The sequence below is a fragment of the Festucalex cinctus genome, chromosome 3, assembly GCF_051991245.1.
Source record: "Festucalex cinctus isolate MCC-2025b chromosome 3, RoL_Fcin_1.0, whole genome shotgun sequence".
Taxonomy (NCBI): Eukaryota; Metazoa; Chordata; class Actinopteri; order Syngnathiformes; family Syngnathidae; genus Festucalex; species Festucalex cinctus.
The window spans coordinates 689,994-715,134 of NC_135413.1; the positions used below are offsets into that span (position 1 = coordinate 689,994).

The following is a 25,141-nucleotide window of genomic DNA, read 5'->3' on the forward strand; positions in this document are numbered from 1 at the left end:
AACCCTTATGTTTTGTTTTGTTTCTTGTTTTTTTAACTTACCCTTCGAGGATAAATAAAACGTCTTTAGACTTATCACTAGCAAAGATGTAGCACGTTTAACACTCTAAATAGTTTTATCGCTGCACGACGTATTCGAACTAAGAGATCCCAAGTCTTTGTGAGTTTTTTTTTCTTTTAAATACTTAGAAATACCCATTGTTAAATTAGCCTATAAGATATTATTGAATATGATAGTCTGTAAGATTAGCTATACTAAATCACCCCTGGGTTTAAAACACAAAACTACGAGATTTAATCAGAGCGTAACAATCTACCGCGACGATCTTTTTTAATCTTAAAACCGCTCTTTGCAGCAATTTACCTAAACATATAGTGAACAAACGTGTATCTTGTATGACTAAGAGACATTTAACTTTTGATTGAACGATTTATTTTTTCCTTACGAATCGCGCTTACTTTCCGATGGTACGTGTAGGTAAACAATTTTTTACACGCATATTTACACATCGGGACTCTTTAATTTACCTACTACGCGTGTTTTTTTTTTTGTTTTTTTTGTTGTTGTTTTTTTCAGGATTTTGGGAGAACACGCAAAGTCTACCCAGCAAGGCCGGAGGTAGGACTCGGTCTCACAACCCTTTATGCTAAGAAGCCAGCTAACGTACCGCCCTGATTGTGAAATAACAGCTACTATATTACTTAATTTGAATGAATAATATTATTTAAGACGTCTACCCATCTAACGCTTTAAAAATAGCGACATAATTCAGATAAAAATATTATTCGTACTATATTGTTTTTTTGTTTTTTTTTACAATAGTTTCTGAGTTCTCACAATAGGTGTTTGATGATACTATTTTATAGTTTTATGTTTTTCTTACCGGTATGATTATCTTGTATTACATTTATGACGTTTCGCTATCATCCTAAAACGCATCTTTGCATCGTTTTAAGGTGGCCGGTGTATTTTGTACAAATAATATATGGATACTTATTGATTTCTGAACAATTTTTACCAACTTTTGCTTTTAGAAGTATGTTAGTTACTTGTATATGAGTGCGTATTCTAACTTTCCCATTCACTTCTTGGTTCCATTCCATCACCCCCTGCGAGACCGGACTCGTCTACTTAATATCACTAAAGTCTGTTAAAAAATCATTGGACACCCTGTCAGAGCCTTATCTTCCTTTTGTGACCGAATCCTGCTCGATCCCTCTGCCTCACTCCATCGAATGTTTGAGTGGCTTCCATCATCTCAGCAGGCTGAGACGCCCCACTCTGACGAACACACCGACGAAGAAGGAGGAGGACTACGTTTGTCCCCAGATCACTAAAATCTCTTGAACAGTGACCCCCTATCCCGGGCCAAATTGCGACAGACTGACTGACACGTAGCACTTTAGGGTGAAGCACGGAGCATTTTCTTTAGTTTTTTTTTTTATTGTTATTTATTATTTTTCGTTTTTTTTTTATTTTTTTTTTTTTATTTTTTTTTTTATGTTCATTGGTTTCATGTTTTGTTTTTTTAACTTCCCCCTCGAGGAGAAATAAAAGCGTTTTTGAATTGAATTGAATATTTAATTACTTGTGGTATTTTATTCATTTTTAAGTTATCTGGTTTACTTGGTATCATTTTAAGCTGTATGATGTATTTTATGTTAATAATATATGGATACTTATGTACACATCTACGTCTTATTCATTTCAGATCCGTTTTTATTCGTATATTTACCTACTTTTGATATTAAGTTTACGATGGCTTAGACTGTTTGAATGCGCTGTATAAAATAAACTCGAGTTGAGTTAGTTAGGTACTGTTTTTTTTTTTTAGTTTTAAAAAAAAAATTTTTTATAAAGTCAAATTATTACCTTTATGAAACTTTTTAGTTCTCCTTACGCTTTACTATGAAATGTTTCAAAATACTCGGTCCCTCCAAAACAAGGCAAAACAAAACGTGTTTACACATTTTTACGGATTTTAAAAATTCTAGGCGTGACTTTGCCGAGTATTAAATACCCGCTTGTATTTTTATTGAATGCGTACGTATACCGTTAAAATTTGTAATTAATATTTACCTACTCGATTCCTGTATTGACTAATTACTCGTGAGGCTAACGTTTTACAATTTAAAGTTATTCCGAGAGTTTACTCTTTAGCGACGTCTTTACACGCTTTAAACGTCGGCTTAGACCCCTTGTGTCTTTACTGACGAATATTATCGTTAAATGTTTTACCCCGGATTAAAACAGGGGGGACTTATTCAAAGATGTTTTATTTTACGGTAAATGTTTTTATAATAGTCGCATATTGATTTTTATGTGCGAAGGAATCAAGGAGACTCTCTGACTTTCATTTAAAAAAAAAAATCTGTTTTAACGCCACCAACCTTTTTTTTTTTTTTTTTTTTTAAAGAGAAACTAAAGAAGTCTTTATCACTAGAAGTTTGATAGTTTTTTTTAATTCCTATCCACGCACCCCCTGCCACTTCCTTGCTCCACCGGAGGTATAAAACTCGATAAGAAAACAAACGACAAACATGATTTTAATCCATACAGATATATTTTTTATTAAATTTATTAAATTTATTATTAAATTTATTAAATTAAATTTTTTTTTTAAAAACTAAAAAAACAAAAACAGTACCTAACTAACTCAACTCGAGTTTATTTTATACAGCGCATTCAAACAGTCTAAGCCATCGTAAACTTAATATCAAAAGTAGGTAAATATACGAATAAAAACGGATCTGAAATGAATAAGAAGTAGATGTGTACATAAGTATCCATATATTATTAACATAAAATACATCATACAGCTTAAAATGATACCAAGTAAACCAGATAACTTAAAAATGAATAAAATACCACAAGTAATTAAATATTCAATTCAATTCAAAAACGCTTTTATTTCTCCTCAAGGGGGAAATTAAAAAAACAAAACATGAAACCAATGAACATTAAAAAAAAAAAAAAAAAAAAAAAAAAAAAAAAAAAACGAAAAATAATAAATAACAATAAAAAAAAAAAAAAAAAAAAGAAAGTGCTCCGTGCTTCACCCTAAAGTGCTACGTGTCAGTCAGTCTGTCGCAATTTGGCCCGGGATAGGGGGTCACTGTTCAAGAGATTTTAGTGATCTGGGGACAAACGTAGTCCTCCTCCTTCTTCGTCGGTGTGTTCGTCAGAGTGGGGCGTCTCAGCCTGCTGAGATGATGGAAGCCACTCAAACATTCGATGGAGTGAGGCAGAGGGATCGAGCAGGATTCGGTCACAAAAGGAAGATAAGGCTCTGACAGGGTGTCCAATGATTTTTGAACAGACTTTAGTGATATTAAGTAGACGAGTCCGGTCTTGCAGGGGGTGATGGAATGGAACCAAGAAGTGAATGGGAAAGTTAGAATACGCACTCATATACGAGTAACTAACATACTTCTAAAAGCAAAAGTTGGTAAAAATTGATCAGAAATCAATAAGTATCCATATATTATTTGTACAAAATACACCGGCCACCTTAAAACGATGCAAAGATGCGTTTTAGGATGATAGCGAAACGTCATAAATGTAATACAAGATAATCATACCGGTAAGAAAAACATAAAACTATAAAATAGTATCATCAAACACCTATTGTGAGAACTCAGAAACTATTGTAAAAAAAACAAACAAAAAAAACAATATAGTACGAATAATATTTTTATCTGAATTATGTCGCTATTTTTAAAGCGTTAGATGGGTAGACGTCTTAAATAATATTATTCATTCAAATTAAGTAATATAGTAGCTGTTATTTCACAATCAGGGCGGTACGTTAGCTGGCTTCTTAGCATAAAGGGTTGTGAGTCCTACCTCCGGCCTTGCTGGGTAGACTTTCGGTGTTCTCCCAAATTCCTGGGAAAAAAAACAAACAAAAAAAAACAACAACAAAACAAACAAAAAAAAAAACACGCGTAGTAGGTAAATTAAAGAGTCCCGATGTGTAAATATGCGTGTAAAAAATTGTTTACCTACGCGTACCATCGGAAAGTAAGCACGATTCGTAAGGAAAAACTAAATCGTTCAATCAAAAGTTAAATGTCTCTTAGTCATACAAGATACACGTTTGTTCACTATATGTTTAGGTAAATTGCTGCAAAGAGCGGTTTTAAGATTAAAAAAGATCGTCGCGGTAGATTGTTACGCTCTGATTAAATTTCGTAGTTTTGTGTTTTAAACCCAGGGGTGATTTAGTATAGCTAATCTTACAGACTATCATATTCAATAATATCTTATAGGCTAATTTAACAATGGGTATTTCTAAGTATTTCAAAGAAAAAAAAACTCACAAAGACTTGGGATCTCTTAGTTCGAATACATCGTGCAGCGATAAAACTATTTAGCGTGTTAAACGTGCTACATCTTTGCTAGCGATAAGTCTAAAGACGTTTTATTTATCCTCGAAGGGTAAGTTAAAAAAACAAGAAACAAAACAAAACATAAGGGTTTCACGAAACAAAGCACTATCGGTAACAAAAATAAAAAGTAAGTATCCATATATTATTTGCACAAAATACACCTGGCACCTTAAAACGATGCCTTCACCCACCTAAAAAACTAAAACAGAAACAAAGCAAAAATAAAACTACATCCTTCTTCACGTACGCGCCATATTCCGAACATAATAAAAACATATTTCATACCCGAATACTTTCTAAAAAAACTACAATCCTTACAGGGGTATCCATTGAAAGAATCCGAGCTAATAATTAGAAGATATTTCATTCATACATATTCAGATAAAAAGGCTAACATCAAGATAGAAGACTCTTACAAACGACAGTTTAAAGATTTCAAAAAGTATGATCCCCATAATACGTTGCCCCTCCACCTCCTAAATCAGTTACTGCTTTTAAAAAAAGAGTTTGCGATTACAAGTCCTTTTCATAAATCAGTTTAAGAAAAACAAAAAAAAAACACTATATTTATTAGTTTTTTAAATATTACAAAAACGATAGATGTTAAAACCCATTTCCGCGCAGCGCTTTCGTATATACAAACCTTATAAACTTAAACAACAACAAAAATACATAGAGACATCCGATAAAAATCGTATAGACACAAATTATAGCACTAGCGGTAACAAAACTAGAAACAGAAAAATAACATTTTATACGTGTACGCGTCTGCAGAGGGGCTAAAACAACTCTCGCGCTTTATTCATGAGAGTGCCACCAACACCTTCTCTAAGTCTAATCCTTTAAAAAAAAAAAAAATCAGCGCATTTATTAGTTTTATAACGCATCAAAAACGTAAGAGGGGGTAAAATTCTTATGTACAACACAATCTTATATACAACAGCTCGAAAACATAAAATACATAGTTAGACGTACACCAAAAATGTGAGAGAGGGTAACCTTATGGTGTCAAAGGCCGCCTACAGCTTGTTTTCTCAGGTTGGGTGGGGCTGGTGTTTTGTAGACCGGAATTCCTCAGAGAGGGGAGAATGGAGGAAAACTCCAATTCGGTCATGTATTTGGTGAGGTAAGAGCATTTTAACACAGCAAAAAGCTCCGAAAATTTAATTTTTCATGTTGGTAACCCTTTAGTATTTTATTTACAAGCTTGTAAATATTCTCAGTGGTACATTTGTAGAAAATGTATATCCCCAAAGCAGGTTTACAACTAGAACGTGAGCAACGCCTCTCCGTGAGGTTCCTCTTTTGTTTTGTAGGAATTATTTGTATTTTCGTGATTTATTGTCATTAGTATTATTATTTTGCACAGTGAATCACATTTAGGATAACATATAAGTATGTCTTTAAATCTGGTAAATGTGGAAAATTCCATTTTGAATTGCTACAGCCCTAAAATAAAAGTGTACACACCCTTCTTCATGTACAAATACATCTATGGTGTCATAAATTCAAACCGTGGATCCTTTCTAAAAAACTATTAGCCAAGGGCTTACAGGAATACCCTTTGTAAGAGACTAAGGTGTTAATCTACTAATAAGAAGATGATTTTGGTTAAATTGTTGCAAAGATCGGCTTTAAGATTAAAGATTAAGGGTTAAGTAGAGTATAAATCTATTAACGTATCAAGAAACTCAAAGTTTCATACTTTCAATTCTCTTAGTTTTAAAAAGAAGCAGACGTCTGACCAATAATGTCCACATGCAGTTCCTGCCTGAGTTTGTGATTACATATTCTCTCCAGAAATCAGTATTTTTTAAAACTAGTACAAATATGATCTTTTTTAAACACACAAAAAAAAAAGGTAAACCAATTTTCCCGTCCCTCCCCAAACCGCGTACTCTTATACACATCATAAACATAAAATAATAAAAACATGCACGTCTAAGCATACCTATAAACATCACGTGTATATATATATATATATATATATATATATATATATATAAAATGTACAAATTCTAGCATCCATCGTCTTGTAATAGATACCATATAAAAATAAAACATATCATTTGTAACCGAAACGTAAATGAGTTGAGTTTGGTTTAATATAGGGACAGTGTTCAGTAACATTAAAAAGATGGCTGCGGGGGATTTAGTACGATGCTAGTTTCGATCTGCCGTCGCCAAAAATTTAAATTTAACCCCACTTAATATTTAAAGGCTACTCTAATGCCATACAATGTTCCGTCATCCAAAATTTATAATTTACAAAATGAATACCTTTGAATCAAATTTTTAGGTTTTACATTCATTATCAACATTTTAATACCCTAATTTACTTTTGTAGACTAACTTTGTGTTCATCCTACCAAAATGTCTTTATTACATTGCTATCAAATACAACGCATAAAACATCGACCGATTAATTTCATGCCTCACTCTATTTAAAATTAAAAATACAGACAAACTTATCACATTCTAATACCTACCTCCCTCTCTTAATCATAGGCTGTAACATCCTTTGACCTTTAGATGGTGCTGTTCACCGCGGGGGGTGACACTCAGACCTCTCCACCGTTTTTTACAATATCAGACGTCTTCAGAAATTGGTTAAATAACAACCCTATACCTCCGACCGTCGAAAAGGAGACGCAACTTCGTACCCGTAAACACCGGTAAGTTTCTTTTATTTATTTTAAAAAACAAGAAGCAAAATGGCTAACATTTTTTTAATATTCACAACACTTTAACTCGATTAAGAGAGCCTCGTACTATTTTACATTCACGCACGCACATACCCGATAGAGGCGCCGGTGGTGGGGGCTTCCTTTTTTTTTTTTTTTTTTTTTTTTTTTCTAAGAGCTCAGAATTGTTCATTCGGTAGTCTTACCGATTCAACGTCTTGTCATCATTGCTCTTTTTTTTTTTTTTTTTTTTTTTTTTTGTGTATGTGTGCGTGCGTTTGCGTGCGTGCGTGCGTGCGCGTGCGTGCAAATACGTATAAATTTATACTCATTCATTCACCTAAAACCTTATAAATATCCCATTACCCTTCGCCTTAACCAGGTACTTCAGAATCTTGCCAGAGTCGTGAGGTTTAAATGGTCAGGAGACCAGAGAAAAGGTCAGAAAAAAAAAAAGAAATAAAGAGAAAAGAAAGGTAAATCAAAGTGAAATCCAGCACCGACCAAACACTTCCTGCCTTCCCCATGATTACAAAATCAAAGTCTTACGCCAACCCCGGAAGCCTCTAAATTCCAGCAAATTTAGCGAGATCTCAAGAGACCAGAGGAAAAACTAAAGAGAGGAAGGAGGGAAGGATCGATAAGGCAGAGTGAGATCCATAGAAGCCAGTACATCCAATCCATCAAAGTGAAGTCCAGCACCAACAAGACCCCTCCTGCGTGGTTACAAAACCAGAGTCTTATGCCAACCCCAGAAACCTCATACTTCTAATAAATTAAGATCTCAAGTGACCAGAGGAAAAACTAAAGAGAGGAAGGAGGGAAGGATAGATAAAGCAAAGTGAGAACCACAGACACCAGCACCAACTGATTCAAGGGGCTGTGGGAGGGAGAGGGTACTTCTGTTGAGTTTCAGTAGATGCTGGTGCGACGGATCTGGCATGCATAAGGACCACCACCAAAGAAAGAAGCCGTCAACCGCGGTCCAGCAAAGCGAGCACTTCCTCCCCCCCCGGAATCCCCAGGCCGCGGCAGCACCAAGGCCACCCCCAAGCCACCCGAGCGGACACCGGTCCAGCCCCGCCCCAGCCCCGGCCCACACCCCCGAGCCCAAGGCCGCAGAACGAGGCCCAGCGGGCCCCCACAGCGCCCCACCGGTCCCCAGCCCCCATCCCCCACGACCCCCCCGCACCCCACCCAAACCCGCCATCCACCACGACCCAGGCCCCACCACCCCCGACCCCCAAACCCCCGAACACACCCCGACCCCCAGCACCCAACCCCCCACCCACCCATACCTCCACCCCCCCCAAACAAGCCGCCCCCCCCCCCCCGACGGCCGCCACCCCCCCCGCGAACCCGGCCCCCAGCGAGAACCCCCCCCCGGAAACCGGCACCGGGCAGCAGCGCAGAGAGGGAAGATGTGCCCACCCCACCTCCAGCCGCGCGAGATTTGCACAGCGGCGGGAGGGGGGAAGCAGAGGAGGAAGCACCAGGGGAGGAGGCGGAACACCAGAACACCGAGCGAGGAGAGGCCCCGGTCGTCACGCCAGAGTACTAGTGACACCTAACCCTGTTACTGAGTCCGCCAGCTCGCCGACTGGCGAGCTCTACCCTTACACCGTGAATGTGGCCCCACCCAGTGTATATACAAGTGTGTGCGTGTGGTGCATTAAAATTGGGAGCAGGTGAGTCGGAGCAGAGGGAAAAAATTTCCCCTACTCCGACACACCCGTATCCCCCCCAAAAAAATGAATATGTATATGTGTGGTGCATTAAAAAAGGGAATGGAGGGACAAAGTGGTGGGGCAGGGACACAAATGGGGGGGACCACAGCGCTGCCAGGCACTGCAGTCCATCCCCTCTGATGGCTCCCCGCCCCAACTCACCCCTCCCCTTGGACGTGAGGTGCATAAAAATTGGAGGGGAGTTGAAGGGTGAAGACGGTGTTTCCACCCTTCCCCACCCCACCAAGATGGGGCTGGTGGTGGGGGCTTCCTGTCGCCCAACTTGGTGTGAAGTTTGACCGTGGTGATAAGGGGGGTCGCCGCTTCCCACGAGACCCCCGGTTGATACCCCGTTCTACTTCAAAGGGGTACGGGGGAGCCAGAAGGGTGGGTGGGGGGACCGGATAAACAGGTCATCAATCAAATTTTGACATTTGCTGTCCTCGGCTTCTGATTGGCTAGGGTTGTGAGGGGAAGGGAGGGGGGACCGGATAACATATGTTTGTTGAGGGGGTGCAGGATGTCATCAATCAATTTTGACATTTGCTGTCCTCGGCTTCTGATTGGCTAGGGTTGTGAGGGGAAGGGAGGGGGGACCGGATAACATATGTTTGTTGAGGGGGTGCAGGATGTCATCAATCAATTTTGACATTTGCTGTCCTCGGCTTCTGATTGGCTAGGGTTGTGGTGAGGGGGCGGGGGTTAATTCAAAATAACGGGTTCTGATTGGTTGGGGGGCGGGGTACCTGTCAAATTTTGACAGGTGGTCCCTCCGCTTCTGATTGGTTAGGGGGAGGTGCTTAATTCAAAATAAAGGCTTCTGATTGGCTAAGAAGGCGGAAGTGGTCGGGGCTTAATTCAAAATAACGGCTTCTGATGGCTGGGGGGCGGGGCTTAATTCAAAATAACGGCTTCTGATTGGTTCTAGGGGGCCATAAATCAGTTTTTGACGTTTGCCGTAGTTTGCCTATATATCTCCTCTTACAATAGCCGCAGTGGGCGTGTGCGCCTTAAACATTCAGTGGAAACAGCACTCACTGAGCCACGACTTCTTGGTTGTCCCGGACGCGCCTCACACCCTTTTTGTGGGTGCAGATTTGCTTGTTCGTCTTGCCGTCCATGTGGACACCATCAACAAGGTGCTGTGGTCCCTCACCAACTCGGAACCTCTAGCTTGTGTTCCCAGTCTTCAAAACATGAAGTCCGGGCAGACCATTCCAGATGCTTGCGAAGTCTTAAACGAGGATGACGTGATCGCTCCGGCGACCACGATCAACATTCCGGTTCGCTTGGTGACATGAGCTAACCAGGTCTTGAATGCTCGCGCCGCTTTCTTTCAACCTTCATCGGAATACATGAACCTGTCGTTACTCTTGGAGGTGTCAACTTCCGCTTACCCGCAGGACTTAAATCGGGAAATATGTCCTGATCGACTCTCCAATTAAAGGGTCAGTAATTCCCCTTTTCCCTCACCGGCTCTAAGGCGTCAGCGTGGGGAGACGGGAATTAGTTAAGCCGATATGTCAAAGTGGACTCACCTAGGTTTGTTCACTGTCTTCTTATCATGAGGCCAATCCGTTTCCATCCACCTATCAATCCCGAGTGAATAACCACACAAAGCCCAGGAATATAGTATGAACACCTCACTTACATTGGCAGCTCCACTTTCATAAGTTGTTTGCATTTGTTATTGACCCAGTTATTTAATAATCCTTGTAAGGATCATACGGATTTGTTTCATATCAAGCTGGAGTATTTGACTTTATTAATACAGATGGAAACACTGGTTAGATGTCATTCGAATGCACTTACCTCTTTCTTGACGTCCATTGCTGTCGTGTCCGTCTCGAAGAAAAATATTTTTTATTTTTTATTTTTTTTTATTTAACCTTTATTTAACCAGGATAGTCCCGTTGAGATTAAGAACCTCTTTTTCAAGGGAGTCCTGGCCAAGAGGCAGCAAAACAGTTTTCATTACAGTTACAAATAAAAGTTTCACTTACAATCACATAAAAATTATATAAAACAGTTACAAATCAATGAGGCCGTCTCAAGTGCTCTTAATCTGGATCTAAAATCGTTCAATGAAACAAGTTCCGTTAGTTTCCAGTCCTTTTGCAACATGTTCCATGCAGAAGGGGCAGAGAAGACAAAAGCCTTTTTCCCCAGCTCAGTGCGGGCAAATGGAACAGAGAGCAACAAAAGATCATTGGAACGCAAAGCATAAGAATCAACACTTTTCAATGTGATTAAATTACAAATATAAGAGGGCAGCAGTCCAAGCATAGCCTTGTAAATAAAAATGTACCAGTGAGTCAACCTCCTGGTGGACAAAGGAGGCCATCCCACTCGAGAGTACAGTTCACAGTGATGGGTCAAGGCTCTACAATTTGTAACAAACCTCAAAGCAGCATGATATACAGAGTCAATCTTACTCAGACACTGAGCTGAAGCATTCATATACAACACATCCCCATAATCTAAAACAGATAAAAAGGTTGCAGTGACAAGACGCTTTTTGACCTCAAAAGAAAAACAATATTTATTCCGAAATAAGAAACCCAATTTTAGTTTGAGTTTCTTCACGAGGTTCTCAACATGGGGTTTAAAAGTCAAAGTGTCGTCAAGCAAAATACCAAGATACTTATATGTATGAACCACCTCTATTTCATTTCCCTCCAGAGTGGACACTTTGGGGGGAAATTGTGGGCTTTTCCTGGAATTTGAAAACAACATCAGTTTAGTTTTGTCCGCATTAAGGACTAGTTTTAGTTGCAGAAGTGTGTGCTGCACAACATTAAAAGCTTTCTGCAACGAAGCAACAGCAGCAGCTGAGCATGAGCCAAAGGAGTAAATTATTGTGTCATCAGCATAAAAATGCATATTGGCGTCCAACACGCTTTGTCCCAGATCATTAATGTACATAATGAACAGGAGGGGTCCGAGCACAGAGCCCTGCGGCACCCCTTTGTGAACACTCAAGAATTCAGAACATAAACCATCATGTTTAATACATTGGGTCCTGTCACTCAAATAATTTGTGAACCACGAGACTACATCATCTGACAGACCAAGACTGATGAGCCTTTGCTTTAAAACTGTGTGGTCCACAGTGTCAAATGCCTTTGACAGATCAATAAAAAGTGCAGCACAGTATTGCTTTTTATCAAGAGCAACAAGTATATCATTAACCACTTTTGTAGCAGCAGTCATTGTGCTGTGCTTTTTCCGAAAGCCTGATTGCAAATTTGAGAGCAGTTTATTTGAGTAGAGAAACTTGATCACACACAAGAGATTAAAAAATTTTAGATAAGACACACAAGTTTGATATTGGTCTGTAGTTTGTTAAAACAGCTGGGTCACCTCCTTTTAAGAGAGGAACCACAAAAGCTGACTTCCATACTGCAGGGATTACTTTGTTTTCAATTGCTCGATTAAAAAGTACTGTAAGAGGCATTGCAATAAAATCAGCAGCCATTTTCAAAAAGTAAGGCTCTATCAAATCTGGTCCTGGAGGTTTTCGGTGATTCAGAATTTTGAGAGCCTTATGAACTTGCTGTACAGTAAAAGGTACAAATCTAAAATGTTCTCCAGAAAACATTTGAGAATTTGTGCAGTGAGGCAAAGAGGCAGCTCCTGTGGAGTCAAACAAAGAACCAGATGACACAAAATGCTTATTAAAGCAGTTTAAGATCTCAGTTCTGTCATAAACTGGAATTGAATCCTTCAAAACAAAAGTAGGAAGAACTTGAGGGCCTTTGTTCACAGAAAAACCCTTGATCACTTTCCAAAATTTTTGTGGATTATTGAGGCTCTCAGAGGTAACAGCTAAGTAGTATTCAGACTTAGCCTTTTTAATAAAAGAAGTACATTTATTTCTCAGTTGTTTAAAAATAGACCAATCACGAACAGAATTACTTTTCCTGGCTTTGGTCCATGCCACATTACGCTGATGAATGACATCAGACAACTCTGGAGAGAACCAGGGGTTTTCTCGCCCCTTTACTCTAAATTTCCTTATGGGGGCATGTTTATTTACAATTTTTTCAAAATTTTCTTTAAAAAATGTCCAAGCTAACTCGACATCTGGCAACAGATTTATATGTTCCCAATTAACAAAGGACAAATCATGATGATAGGCTTGTTCATTAAAATTCTTTAAGTTCCGCTTAAAAATAATACGTGGTTTAGATTTGGGGATTTTTGTATCCCTGCACGCTGCAACAACACAATGATCACTCAGGTCATTACAAAAAACACCCACAGATGAAAATTTATGTGGAGCGTTTGTAAGAATTAAATCAATCAAGGTAGACTTCTCAGGACTTTTAATGTTTGGCCGAGTTGGATGATTGATCAACTGGCTTATATTAACAGAGTCACAGAAAGATTTAAATTCTTCAGAAGAAGTGTTTAACCAATCCCAATTCATGTCCCCTGCCATTAAAAGCTCATTGTAGTTTAATTTAGATAAAAGATATTTTAAAGATGATAATGTCTCCTTGGTGGCAGATGGAGGTCTATAACAACCAACAACAGTTATAGAAAGGGATTTGGCTATTACCAAATTCAAGGCCAGAAACTCCATCTGCTTAGGAATTGACTTAGACAAGACAACGAAAACATCAAATCTTGATTTAACATAGATGGCTACACCACCACCTTTTTTAGGCCTGTCAGTACGATAGACATTGTAGTCATTTATGTTGATGTCATCATCTGTGATGCGTCTTGTCAGCCACGTTTCAGAGATGATCGCAATGTCTGCATCTGTTGATCTAATCCAGATTTTGACTGTATCCATTTTAGGTAGTAAACTACGCACGTTAAGATGAACAATTTTAAGGCCAGACACTGAATTAAAATCAGAAGGAGTCTGGATACATTGCAGATCAGGTCCAGGGTTTGGTTGCACATTTCCAGATAGTAGTAAAAGTAGAACAATAATCAATCTTTGTTTCACATTACATTTTGACACAAAGTTTTTGTATGTTGAAGTAGAGCAATTCTTTTCACAAAGCGAAAGCGTGAGGTCATATAAAGCGAGACCATTTTGGAGTTTAAGTAATTCCTTGGGTACCTCAGTCCAGCAGTTTAAGACCCAGACCAAATGAATCTGAGGTTGCTCATAAGCAACATTAGAGTCAGTGCCACCATAATAATTGTCCCGAAAACACAACACATTGTGATGGGTACTCACCCAGGGAACATTGTTGAGTCTCATGTCCCAAGTTGCCAACAAACATATTAAAATAATAAAAAACGCCATTGTCCTTCACTGCAAAGAAAGATTGCAGGCTCAGGCTAGTTAGCTCAGCTCCAGGAGGGGCGTGGGCCTCCAAGCCCAGACTCCAGGGGGATGTTGCGGGCTCAAGCTGATCAGCTCAGCTCCAGGAGGGGCGTGGGCCTCCGGGCTCAGACTCCAGGGGGATGTTGCGGGCTCAAGCCAGCTAGCTCAGCTCAAGGAGGGGCGTGGGCCTCCGGGCCCAGTCTCCAGGGGGATGTTGCAGGCTCAGGCTAGTTAGCTCAGCTCAAGGAGGGGCATGGGCCTCCGAGCCCAGTCTCCAGGGGGATGTTGCAGGCTCAGGCTAGTTAGCCCAGCTCAAGGAGGGGCATGGGCCTCCGAGCCCAGTCTCCAGGGGGATGTTGCAGGCTCAAGCTAATTAGCTTAGCTCCAGGAGAGATGTGGGCCTCCAAACCCAGCCTCAAGAGGGATGTTGCAGGCCCAAGCTAGTTAGCTCAACTCCGGGAGGGACGTTGGCCTCCAAGCCAAGTCTCAAGAGGGATGTTGCAAGCTCAAGCTAGTTTGCTCAGCTCCAGGAGGAATGTGGGCCTCCAAACCCAGTCTCTAGGGGGATGTTAAAGGCTCAAGCGAGTTAGCTCGGCCCCAGGTGATGCAGCAGGCCCAAGCCTGTTAGCCAGACTCAGATAATAGCAGTATTTTTTAAACTTAAAATTAAAAAGTCCACAGTTCACTTAAAACATCCAAAGGGATTATCTATAAAAAAATAAATAATCAACTTCAACTTATTAAAACAAATTCAGATGCAATAAAATCCATTAAAACATCTCAAATCCAGAGAGACACTGAGCAGACAATACACATGCCGCCATCTTGGTTTTTGGTTTTAATGCTGACTTACAAAATGATCCAATTGAATAAAAATAAAATTAAATAAAAATAAATAAATAAATAAAATAATAAATTCACACTTGTTTTATAAATTATTTTATTTAGGTCTTATAAAACGACCTCAGACTTATAAAATGTCCGAAAGAAATAAAAGAAAAAGAAAAAGAAACAAATAAAATCATTAATTCACAAATAGTCTTTTAATAATTTTATTGACAATAATAATATAGCAAATATAATTCATGAAAATCACATTTAAAATAAAACATAGAATCAATAAAGATAAAATAAAATAGGAAACAGGAACCAAAATAATATTTAAACCTTTTATGAGAGCTTTCTAAGATTGATCATTTCTCAAGAGAACTCAAAACCCGATTCAAAATAAGGCGTTTTTGGTCAAAAATAATTTAAAGATATGGGAGTGGTTAAATGGCTCTCACCCTACACGCGATTAATCTTTCATATCTTCATCTTAACCACCTTATTAATAAACAATTTTTACTTTACCCAATCTTTGAAGAATGATTCACTCACGGCAAAGAGTCAAAGTCCTTTCATGAAGAAACCTAAGTCCCACGAAGCCGAGAATCAACCTTCAGCAACACACTCCATACAGATCACATCGCAGGGTGACGAAGAAGAGCCTCGATCATCGCAAGGGACGATCTTTTATAAACTTGGGTGCGTGCCACTGGTTTCATCATGGCGAGTGTGTCCTTCCGCGCTTACGTGGGGATTTCCAGTCTCTTCACATATCAATGCGCAAAACATGTTGGGACTTGTTCGCAGTAAGTCTCCACACAGTTACGTTACAAGCGCGTAAGTCGGGGCTTGATCTTTGCATCAACACACACAGGAAACTGTTGAACCAGGTTGCGCTCTGTGGCTTGCGTAGCTTAGCAACCAGTTCCTGTTTTTCAAACAGGAAATTCAATGTGGGGCTGAAAGCTTCTGTTCTACTTGTAATACATATGTCAATAGTCTTAGCTCTTATTCAACAATCATGATATTAAAAACAACACATCCTATATGTATTAATGATTTAAACATAACTAAGCAAGCATGAATAACATGTATATACATGACATGTTAATCCCAAATCCTCTCAAGGAGCTTAACAGGTTATTTCTAGTTCTGGTTATACATCGTGCATGTCATTGTTTGAGAGTTAGACAATGCATACAGGTAGTCTCTTCACTCAATGCAGTTACAGCAATGTTATCAGCGATTAAGACAGTATCGCTCGTAAAGTAAATAAAAGAAAAGACAGCAAACTTCATAGTTGGCATCAATGTGCTGTAATCATTGATCCATAACTCAGGTTAACAATTATCGAATATAGATTGTGTGTGTGTATTATTGCTTACTTCAGGATACCCTTTATTTACACTTAATCTGTATTTGGCCACTTCCGTTACCTTATATGGTCCGAGCTATGCTGAGTGCAGCTTGGTTGTACAGGTTTGGCGGCATCTGGTGGTTGCTTTAGGGAGCTACACACAGAGGCCATTTGGTTTGGTTTTTACTCATGTAGACACCAATTGGTCTTGAACTAAGAATTGAGTCTAGTCCATTAATTTGTTATCTCATTTTACATGATATGGCGTTTCATCTGACCCACTCAATCCCACTCAATTCAACAGAGGCCACGCCCATCGTGGACGCCTCCCTCACCACTTTGATCTTGGTTCACAACCCCCTTGCGTACGACCTTCGCATACCAAAAGCGACCCGTCTGGGCTTGTTCATCCGTTCCGACTTCCACAACTTCACTCTAAAGGTGCCTGTGGTTGGACACATCCCATCCGACTTGTTCTTGACTGAAGACACCAGTGGCCGAAGACTCACCAGGCCATCTCAGCTTGTTACGGTCAACCCTGCCGGTCCCACCAACGATGAAGACATCGTCCGGGTGGACCTGGGGACAGACCAACAACTGGTGATTTATGCCTTGAGCGCGTTGCCTCCAACGCCCTCTAGCATTCCCTCTGGAAACCCAGAGACACCTCAACCAACCACGACTCCAAATGGGGACCTTCAACCGTACCCAGAGTTCGAGGCGAACCTCCAAGTAGTTCTGCAACGCGCCGACGTGCTCCGGTCCGAACAGGACCGCGAAGGTTTGCGCACGGTGTTAATGAAATACACACCCTCTTTTGCCAAGGACTCCTTGAATTGCGGGTTGACGGCACTACATGTGGTCCGCATCCCGACTCAGCCCGGCGCTCCTCCAACTTTTGTGCGCCAGTACAATATTCCTTCTTACGAACCAGTACAGAAGACTATCGACGCCATGCTGGAAAAGGGTATCATTCGCCCCTGTAACAGCACCTATTCGGCCCCATTGTGGCCAGTCTTGAAGCCAAATGGCACAGGGAGGCCGACCATCGACTATCGCAAACTGAACCAACAGGTTCCTCTTTCGCGATGGCCCATGACACAACTTGAACAGGAACTTCCCAAGGTTCGAGATGCCAAATTCTTCACCACCATTGATATGGCTTCGGGGTTCTGGACAATTCCAGTGGATCCCAGGGATCAATACCAGTTGGCATTCACCTTTGGCAACAACCAGTACACTTTCAACCGGTGTCTATTCGGCTACGCCAAATCGCCAGCCAAAAATCTTCCTCAACAAGGCGTGCCCTGCCGCCGGCGCCAGGGGCAACCTCATTTATATCGATGACATTATGATGAGGAGCTCCTCTTTGGATGACCACTTGATGGAAATCGACCACGTTCTTGGACAGCTGTCTTCTGCAGGCGCCAAACTGTCCCTCCTGAAAGGTCAGTGGTGTCACTCAAAGGTCAACTACGTGGGGATCTTGGTCGGGCCGAACGGGATTGAACCACAATCCAGCCGTATTCAAGGCCTTTTTGACATCAAAGCCCCCACCGATGTGTCAAAACTGCACAGCTTCCTTGGCGTGTGTAACTATTCGCGCCAGTTCATTGAACACTTTGCTGACATAGCACGCCCTCTGACTAACCTGCTGAAGAAAGACATGCCCTTCGATTGGGGTGACGAACAAAACACCGCGATGAACACGCTAAAACAAAAGCTGGGCTCCGCCCCCTGTCTCGCGTACCCCGATAGCAACAAGGAATTTTTCTTGGAAGCAGGATTCTCCGAACATTGTTTGAGTGCGGGTCGATACCAAATGTACGACCAGGATAAACGCGTTGTGGCGTACGCCAGTAAAACGTTGAACGGCCCCGAGTTGAAATACTCGGACTGCGAAAAAGCCCTGCTTTCCACAGTATGGGCAATCAAACATTTCTCAAACTACATTGGATGCCAAAAAGTAACGATTGATACTAACCATCATCCGGTTACTTTTCTTAACAACCAACGCATTCGAGACGGCGTCGCAACAAACGCGCGCATTGCCGGCTGGCTTATGGCGTTACAAAGTTACAATGTTCGAGTCCGGTACTCGAAAAACACAAAGTTACCGCTGGGCACCGATCTAGCGATTTGCCAGAAATGTTTGGCAACTTCCCTGACCCCGCCGTCAGAGGTCGCTGTGGCATCGATGCCGGAATTCACGTGTCACCGCTATTTTGAGGAACATGTCTGCAAAGACATGGCTACAGCTTACGTGGATGGCTGCTATTACCACCACCAAACCCAGCTGCAGGCTGGGGTGGGCATCGCTTGGGTCAACGACACACCGTGCAAACCACTGCAATTCCAATTGGGCCCCCAACTCTTCTCAATATGCGGAAATCGCTGGCATCCTGATTACACTCAAATTGGAAATTGTACACGGTGTCAAGGTGCTGGTTATCTGCACTGACTCAAACTATGCCCGCCTCGCCTTCACCTGTCATCTACCGGCGTGGCGTCGAAATGGCTTCCTTACGTCAGCGAAGAAACCCGTTAAACACCGCAACCTCATTGTGACATGCGACCATTTGGTTTCCTCCAATGATATGCATGTCTATTGGAAAAAGGTCCGGGACACTTAAAAGTCCCAGGACCTGACAAACATTTTAATGACCTAACGGACACGTTACCCAAACAAGGGGCCCTCAACGGGACTCCTTGGACATTTGATACAGCTTGGCTAGGAGGTCCACGTTCTCACGCGTCGCCGCGCTGCGGCCGCCGCTGAACCTCGCGACGCCCCACACGAACCCCTGCAGGGCCCGTGGCGTGCGTACCGCCCATCCGAACCTCCGACTTAGTCGCCCAACAAGCCGGCGACCCCGCGCTTCTCAAAATAATTCAGCACCTTTCTGATCCTGTCGCCAACCCCGTGTTGCCTGACGCGTTGAGTGACGACAGCGACTTCCAAGGCTTGTTCTCCGTGCTGCAAAGGCTGCGTCTCGTTAAGGGCCTTCTGGTTTATGACTCTGGGTCTCCGCTTGCCCTGCGGTTGGTGGTTCCACGGAGCCAAAGGGGGGTCTTGCCATCATACGCCCACGACGCGCCTTATGCAGGCCACCGCGGATTCAAGGCCACTGTCACCGCACTACAACAGGTGGCATACTGGCCGCGCATGCATAATGACGTGGCAACCTACATCAAAGGATGCCTGGTTTGCTGCCAGTTTCAGCCAGCAAACCCGAGTCACCGAGCACCACTCCAACAGAAAGGAGTCACCTTCCTGTGGTCTGATCTCCAAATTGATTGGGTGGGACCACTGGTCAGATCCCTGAGAGGGAACAAATATTTTCTTACAGTAGTTTGCGCGTTCACCAAGTGGGTAGAATGCCTGCCTGCTCCAAACGACACCGCACACACCACTGCATGCCTGCTGATGAACCACGTGTTCTCCCGTTTTGGGTTGCCCTCACGGGTTAACTCGGCCAGGGTAACCCACTTCACATCCGAGGTAATGCAACAGATTTGGAAAATGCTCGAAGTCAAGGCCCAGTTGCACATTAGCCATCACCCGCAGTCGTCAGGACAGGTGGAGCGGACTAATCGCACCGTGGTAAATTTGCTAAAAAAGTTTGTGGTTTCCAACCATCGGGACTGGGACACCCGACTCCCACTGATCCTCATGGCGATTCGACCCCTCACGAAATCACTGGGGTGTCCCCCTTTGAAATGATGACCGGACGGCGAATGACGCTCCCACTGCACCTGATGTACCAGCCAGGAAAAACAAACCTAGCCACGGCATACACGGCCTCCCAGTACGTGGAGGACTTGCAAGCCCACCTCCGGGCTACGTTTGCATTTGCTCAACAACGGCTTAAGCAAAGTGCAGAAGGTCAGAAAACCTACTACGATAGGAAAGCCTCACGAACCGAGTTCGAAATAGGTGATCGAGTATGGTACTACTTGTTCGCGCAACCAAATCCTAATACTCCGCGTGCCCAGAGGGGCATCGCCCGGAAATTTCTTCTCCAGTGGGCAGGACCATACGAAATCGTCGACAAACTGTCAAACCTAATTTATGCCTCCACGTTTGCTCTCGCGTTGATGATCGCCATAGGTCACATAATCAACGCGAGCCATTAATTTTAAGTGCCGCGTGGCTCGTGGCTGGCTGCGGTGCACACGTCGCCAATCCTTGAACCCCGTAGATGGCGGGGCGTAGCTCGCTTCTGATTGGTCCGTTCGATGGCGTTTTTTCTTTTTTTTCTCTCTCTCTCTCCCCGCCCCCCGCCCAGATAGTTTTGGTGAAGGCAACTGGCGGCGCAAATCGACTTCCTGCTCGGAGACCACGGCTGTGCATGTGGATATGTGCCTTGGACGAGAGGCGGAAAACAACAATAACTTAAAAAAAAAAAAACAAAAAAAAAACTGTGTTCGCTAAGCGCATGGCTGTTGTGTTTTGGCGAGTTTACGGCCGACACCGGTGCAAATTGGCAATAATTAATTGCCACGGTGATGAACTTACTCTCCCCCCGGCTTTGTTTCGTGTTTCTGAATTAAATTGAAATTTCTGAATCCGTCATAAAATGCCGAGGAATCGCCACTCTGTGGAGTTCCAACCATAGCGACAGCGGGACTTGGTGTGAAACTCCAGCAGACACAGATGTGTATTGCGCACAAGTCGGAAGGCAAATGCACGAGCGGAGCTCCGACGTGACGCCTCCACGTGAGCCTCTCGCAGAAGCATACTGAGGCCTTCAGCCGTCACCTATCAAATTCGGATGAATAAAGGACGTCAGGGGGACCAACTGAGGTGCTGAGGTGCAACTGAGGTCCACCGAAACCAGATCAAAAGTCACTGCGGTTTTGAACGTCTGTGAACGCGATCGAGTGAATTTCAGGACCAGCATACGCGCGAAACTGACAAAGGGGGGTCACCAGCTGACGCCGATTTAGCGACCCAACCGGCACCCTCGACTGATGCGCCAAACTCCATTCACTGACCCAGCTGACTACGATGTTTAAAAGTATCAGACGTGCAAAAGGGGGGTCAACACCCCGCTGCACCTACCGAACCCCAAAGTGACACCACACCGAGCGACGCTAATCCGCTTGTCTTTGTTGGTTGCTAGAGGATGGTGTGATATGATGACGACCCTGATATTGTGCATGACCGCCGTGGTGAGTCGGCCAGAGACGGTTGAACCCGGACTTGCAGCGGAAATTGCCTTGATTCAATAACCAGGATTGCTTACGAATGATTGCGAGAAGTTAGCATATTGTGTTTTTCTACTTATTTACAGACGCTTGGTGCAACACTTAAGGATACGGTCCTAGCTGTAACACCGATAGCATTATGCAGAACGTCAAAAAGACGACCCAATTATCGCTACAGTGTCCTGTCCATAGATACATAATAGATATGTGTATATGTAGCGTCCTCGTCATTTGCCCCTCGGGCCATGAGGTGTTTAGATAGTTTTACGTAAATGTATTAACTAACGGCCGACAAATTTGTGCAAAAATTCAAGCAATTGGTGATTGGTGAAGGCTATGTTGCACAGTAAGTTTTTAATTGCGACGAGACTGGTTTTTTTTTTTTGGAAAAAGATGCCTCGTCGTACCTGAAGGTTTCCATCAAGTTTGGGAATTTATTGAAAAGAACCACCCAAAAAAAGTGTTCACCATTCAGGCAATCACTCGCTATGATGATGTTTGTCTTGGACATTTTCGAAGGATTGTTCAAAAAAACAAGGGCTCCAGGTGGAGGAGTGAAACCGTCACTTGCCTTCGGTGCCGGATGGCGTGGGTTTACTTCTCTGCCTGGGAGATCATGTGCGGCTTACATGATGTAAGCGTGAGTGAGTGATTAAAAAATAGTAATAATAATAATAAATAAATAAAAATAAGATGGTAAAAAAACAAACATCCTTGGATCAGTTCTTTACAAAACACCAGGCAAAAACACTTCTGAGAGAGAACATGAACCAAAGAAGGCAAAAAATAAAGAGGACAACAGTTAGAGACATAAATGACCATTTTTATTCTTTAGCTTCTGACTTATTTCTTCTCATTTCTTTTGCCAACTTTCTGTTACTTGTAATCACAGGAATGCTACAAGCTTCCTTAGGTTCGTTGGGTCCTGACTTAAGCAGGGGACACACATTGTTTATAGTGTATACGTAGTCTGGATCCAAAGCATATCACACTGAGCTGTAGTTGAGATTCTCCATGGACAAAGATGGAGGTCGGCAAGTAGGTAGCTGTTTGCTGAGGCTTGGTGGAGTCAGACGATTGGTAGATAGCTGATTGTGGAGTTTTGGGGGGGAGCATGGGCAAACTCCCGTGATTAGTAGATAGCTGTTTGGAGAGTCTTTTAGTTAGCTGTTTAGAGAGATTGACCCGATTGCTCATCTTATTGGTGAGATCCGGTAGGGAGTCAATCGTCGGGTCGTTCGGGGGCGGTGCACAGCACTGCCTGGCAGTGAATCCGGTAGTGGCGGTGTCTGGCAGGCGTCGCTCGGGGGTGATGAACAGTGCAGGGGTGCATCTGGTAGTGAAAGGCATCATCTTCAAAATGAGTGAATATTTGCAAAAAATTAAAAATAAAATAATGTAGTGTATTCAGTTGAATATAGGTTGAATAGGATTTTCAAATCATTGCATTTTGTTTTTATTGACCTTTTGTACAAGGTCTCAATTTCATATCAATAATCATCCCTACTTGCGTAAAAAAAATAAATAAATAATGGCTCAACTCCAGCTCTGTACTCTGTAACACTGGAATCCCAACTTGGTCCCAGTTCCCCAACCAACCACCAATGTTACCACACTAATTTGTAGTTCCAAGTCGGGTTGGGCGGTATTAAGATTTTGCACCGTATCACCGTCTCCTCATTACACCGGGGTATACGGTAATATCGTCACATTTTTCCTCTTTAGTTTTCTGGGGTTACATTTTGTTATTATTTGGGTGATCCAAACATATATATATATGCAATGGCATTCATTCCCCCCGTTTTCTAAGCTTTACTTTACCACAAAAACAACACAAAACCCCCAAAATATATATTAGTGACAGTCACTATTATTGTTAAAGGCTGAGCCGTGTGGCCCGGGACACAGGACGCGTGCAAGCAACCCGTCGCGGCAACGAACTACAGTGAGGAGACAAAAAAAGAAGAAAAAAAAAACAGCAGGTCGTTTGAGTTATATTATACGTTGTGCTTTTATTTTCTGATCTGTCGCTGAGTCTGACTCGCTATTTTTATTTTTTACAATGCACAGTTCAAAGAGTTTGTGCGCGCTGCTTTAGGCCTACCCAAGTTTTATGGAAAAATGTTTGGAAGCTGGCTTGCTGTTTTTTATGAAGAATTAAGAAAAAAAGAGGAGATTCTAGGCACCTGTGTGCAGCGATGGAAGCTCAATTAAATTAACAAGTCCGTCCATTGGCAAAAATTCCTCCCGCGAGCATCCGACTCATCCGCGACCACGCGCCCTCGGCCTCTCGTTCGAAGGCGCCTCCGTCCGTGCGGGCTCGCTCGCCCTCTATCTCTGGTAATGATGCTTCCACAGATTCACCTACGGAAACCTTGTTGCGACTTTTACTTCCTCTAGTATAGTCAAGTTTGATCGTTTTCTTGGCGGCGCCGCCCCGGCGGGACCCCCGAGGCGCGCACTGCCACGCACTGGCGCGCATTCTTCCCGCATCGTCCCGACGAGTTCACGAACAGTTTGCGCAAAGTTCACGACCCGGTCGTGAAATTTTTCCGTGACCAAAATTTTGAAAATGTCAAAGATTTACGTTTATGCACACTTCACTTCCACTTTACGACTTGTTCGCGCATTGGCACGACTCCAATTCGTGCCACAAAATCGTGCATGTGTCAGCCCTGCATAGCCACATGGGTCGCCCAGGATGAGGTGCGAACCCACGCCAACCGGCACCGAAAGCAAGTGACGGTTCCACTCACCTGGAGCCCCCGGCAGCGGTTTCTGCTCCAGCTCGCTCCTCCACAGTGAAGTCCGCCATGCAGGGCCCCGTGCATCGGTAACGCGCAATTACAGTCTTCATGCACAGTCTGCTTATTGCCTCGTGGACATCTACCGGCTCGTTTTTTTGTTTTTTTTTATCTGGCCTGAAGCCAAAATACTGCCAAATTGCAGAAGCGGCGCCTTTTTTTTTTTTTTTTTTTTTTTTTTTTTTTTTGTGACCAATGTAGTTGCGTCGGGAGCTGCTAGCCATCTTGTCTTTAGTTGTTCCGGTTCATAGGATGTCACATGACTGTCACATGATTAATTATTGCTATTAGTTTTTTAAAATAGTTATAAGTAAATAGTTATATTAAGTTGAAAACAAGTACACATTTATATTTTCTCAAAAAAAATATATTTATATCATAATTTTTATTTTTATTTTTTTTTATTTATTTTTTTTTTAAATGGCGGTATTTAAAGTGAAACCGTTTCTATTTTTAGACACCGGGGGATACCTTATTACCGTATTACCGCCCAACCCTAGTTCCAAGCCTACAGGTTATTCATTCTCATGTCTGTGTCCAGGTGCGATAGTTATGGAGAAGCCCAATGTGAGGTGGAGTGATGTGGCTGGGCTAGAGGGAGCCAAGGAAGCTCTAAAAGAGGCTGTCATCCTTCCAATCAAATTCCCTCACCTCTTTACAGGTATGTATAGTAATGACTATAGGTGACAGATATTCCTTGTCGTTACCAGATGACGAGGAGTGGGGTTGTAAGGTGGCTACATGTTGAATCCACTTTTCTTTTTTTCTTTTTTTTAAAAAAAAAAAAAAAAAGCAAATTGACTTGAAGTGCATGTGAGACAGTAGCATGTCTTTTGTCACATTGCTGCC

The 25,141-nt window shown here is 42.4% G+C and overlaps 1 protein-coding gene across 2 annotated transcripts in view; it reads left to right on the forward strand.

Annotated features, from left to right (window-relative positions):
- vps4a (vacuolar protein sorting 4 homolog A) overlaps positions 1-25,141 on the forward strand; it is a 373,362-nt gene that overhangs the window by 72,797 nt on the left and 275,424 nt on the right. For both annotated transcript variants that reach the window (XM_077518130.1, XM_077518131.1), the window contains one exon: positions 24,834-24,953. In XM_077518130.1, the coding sequence (XP_077374256.1) occupies positions 24,834-24,953 (120 nt within the window). The remainder of the gene's footprint in view (positions 1-24,833; positions 24,954-25,141) is intronic.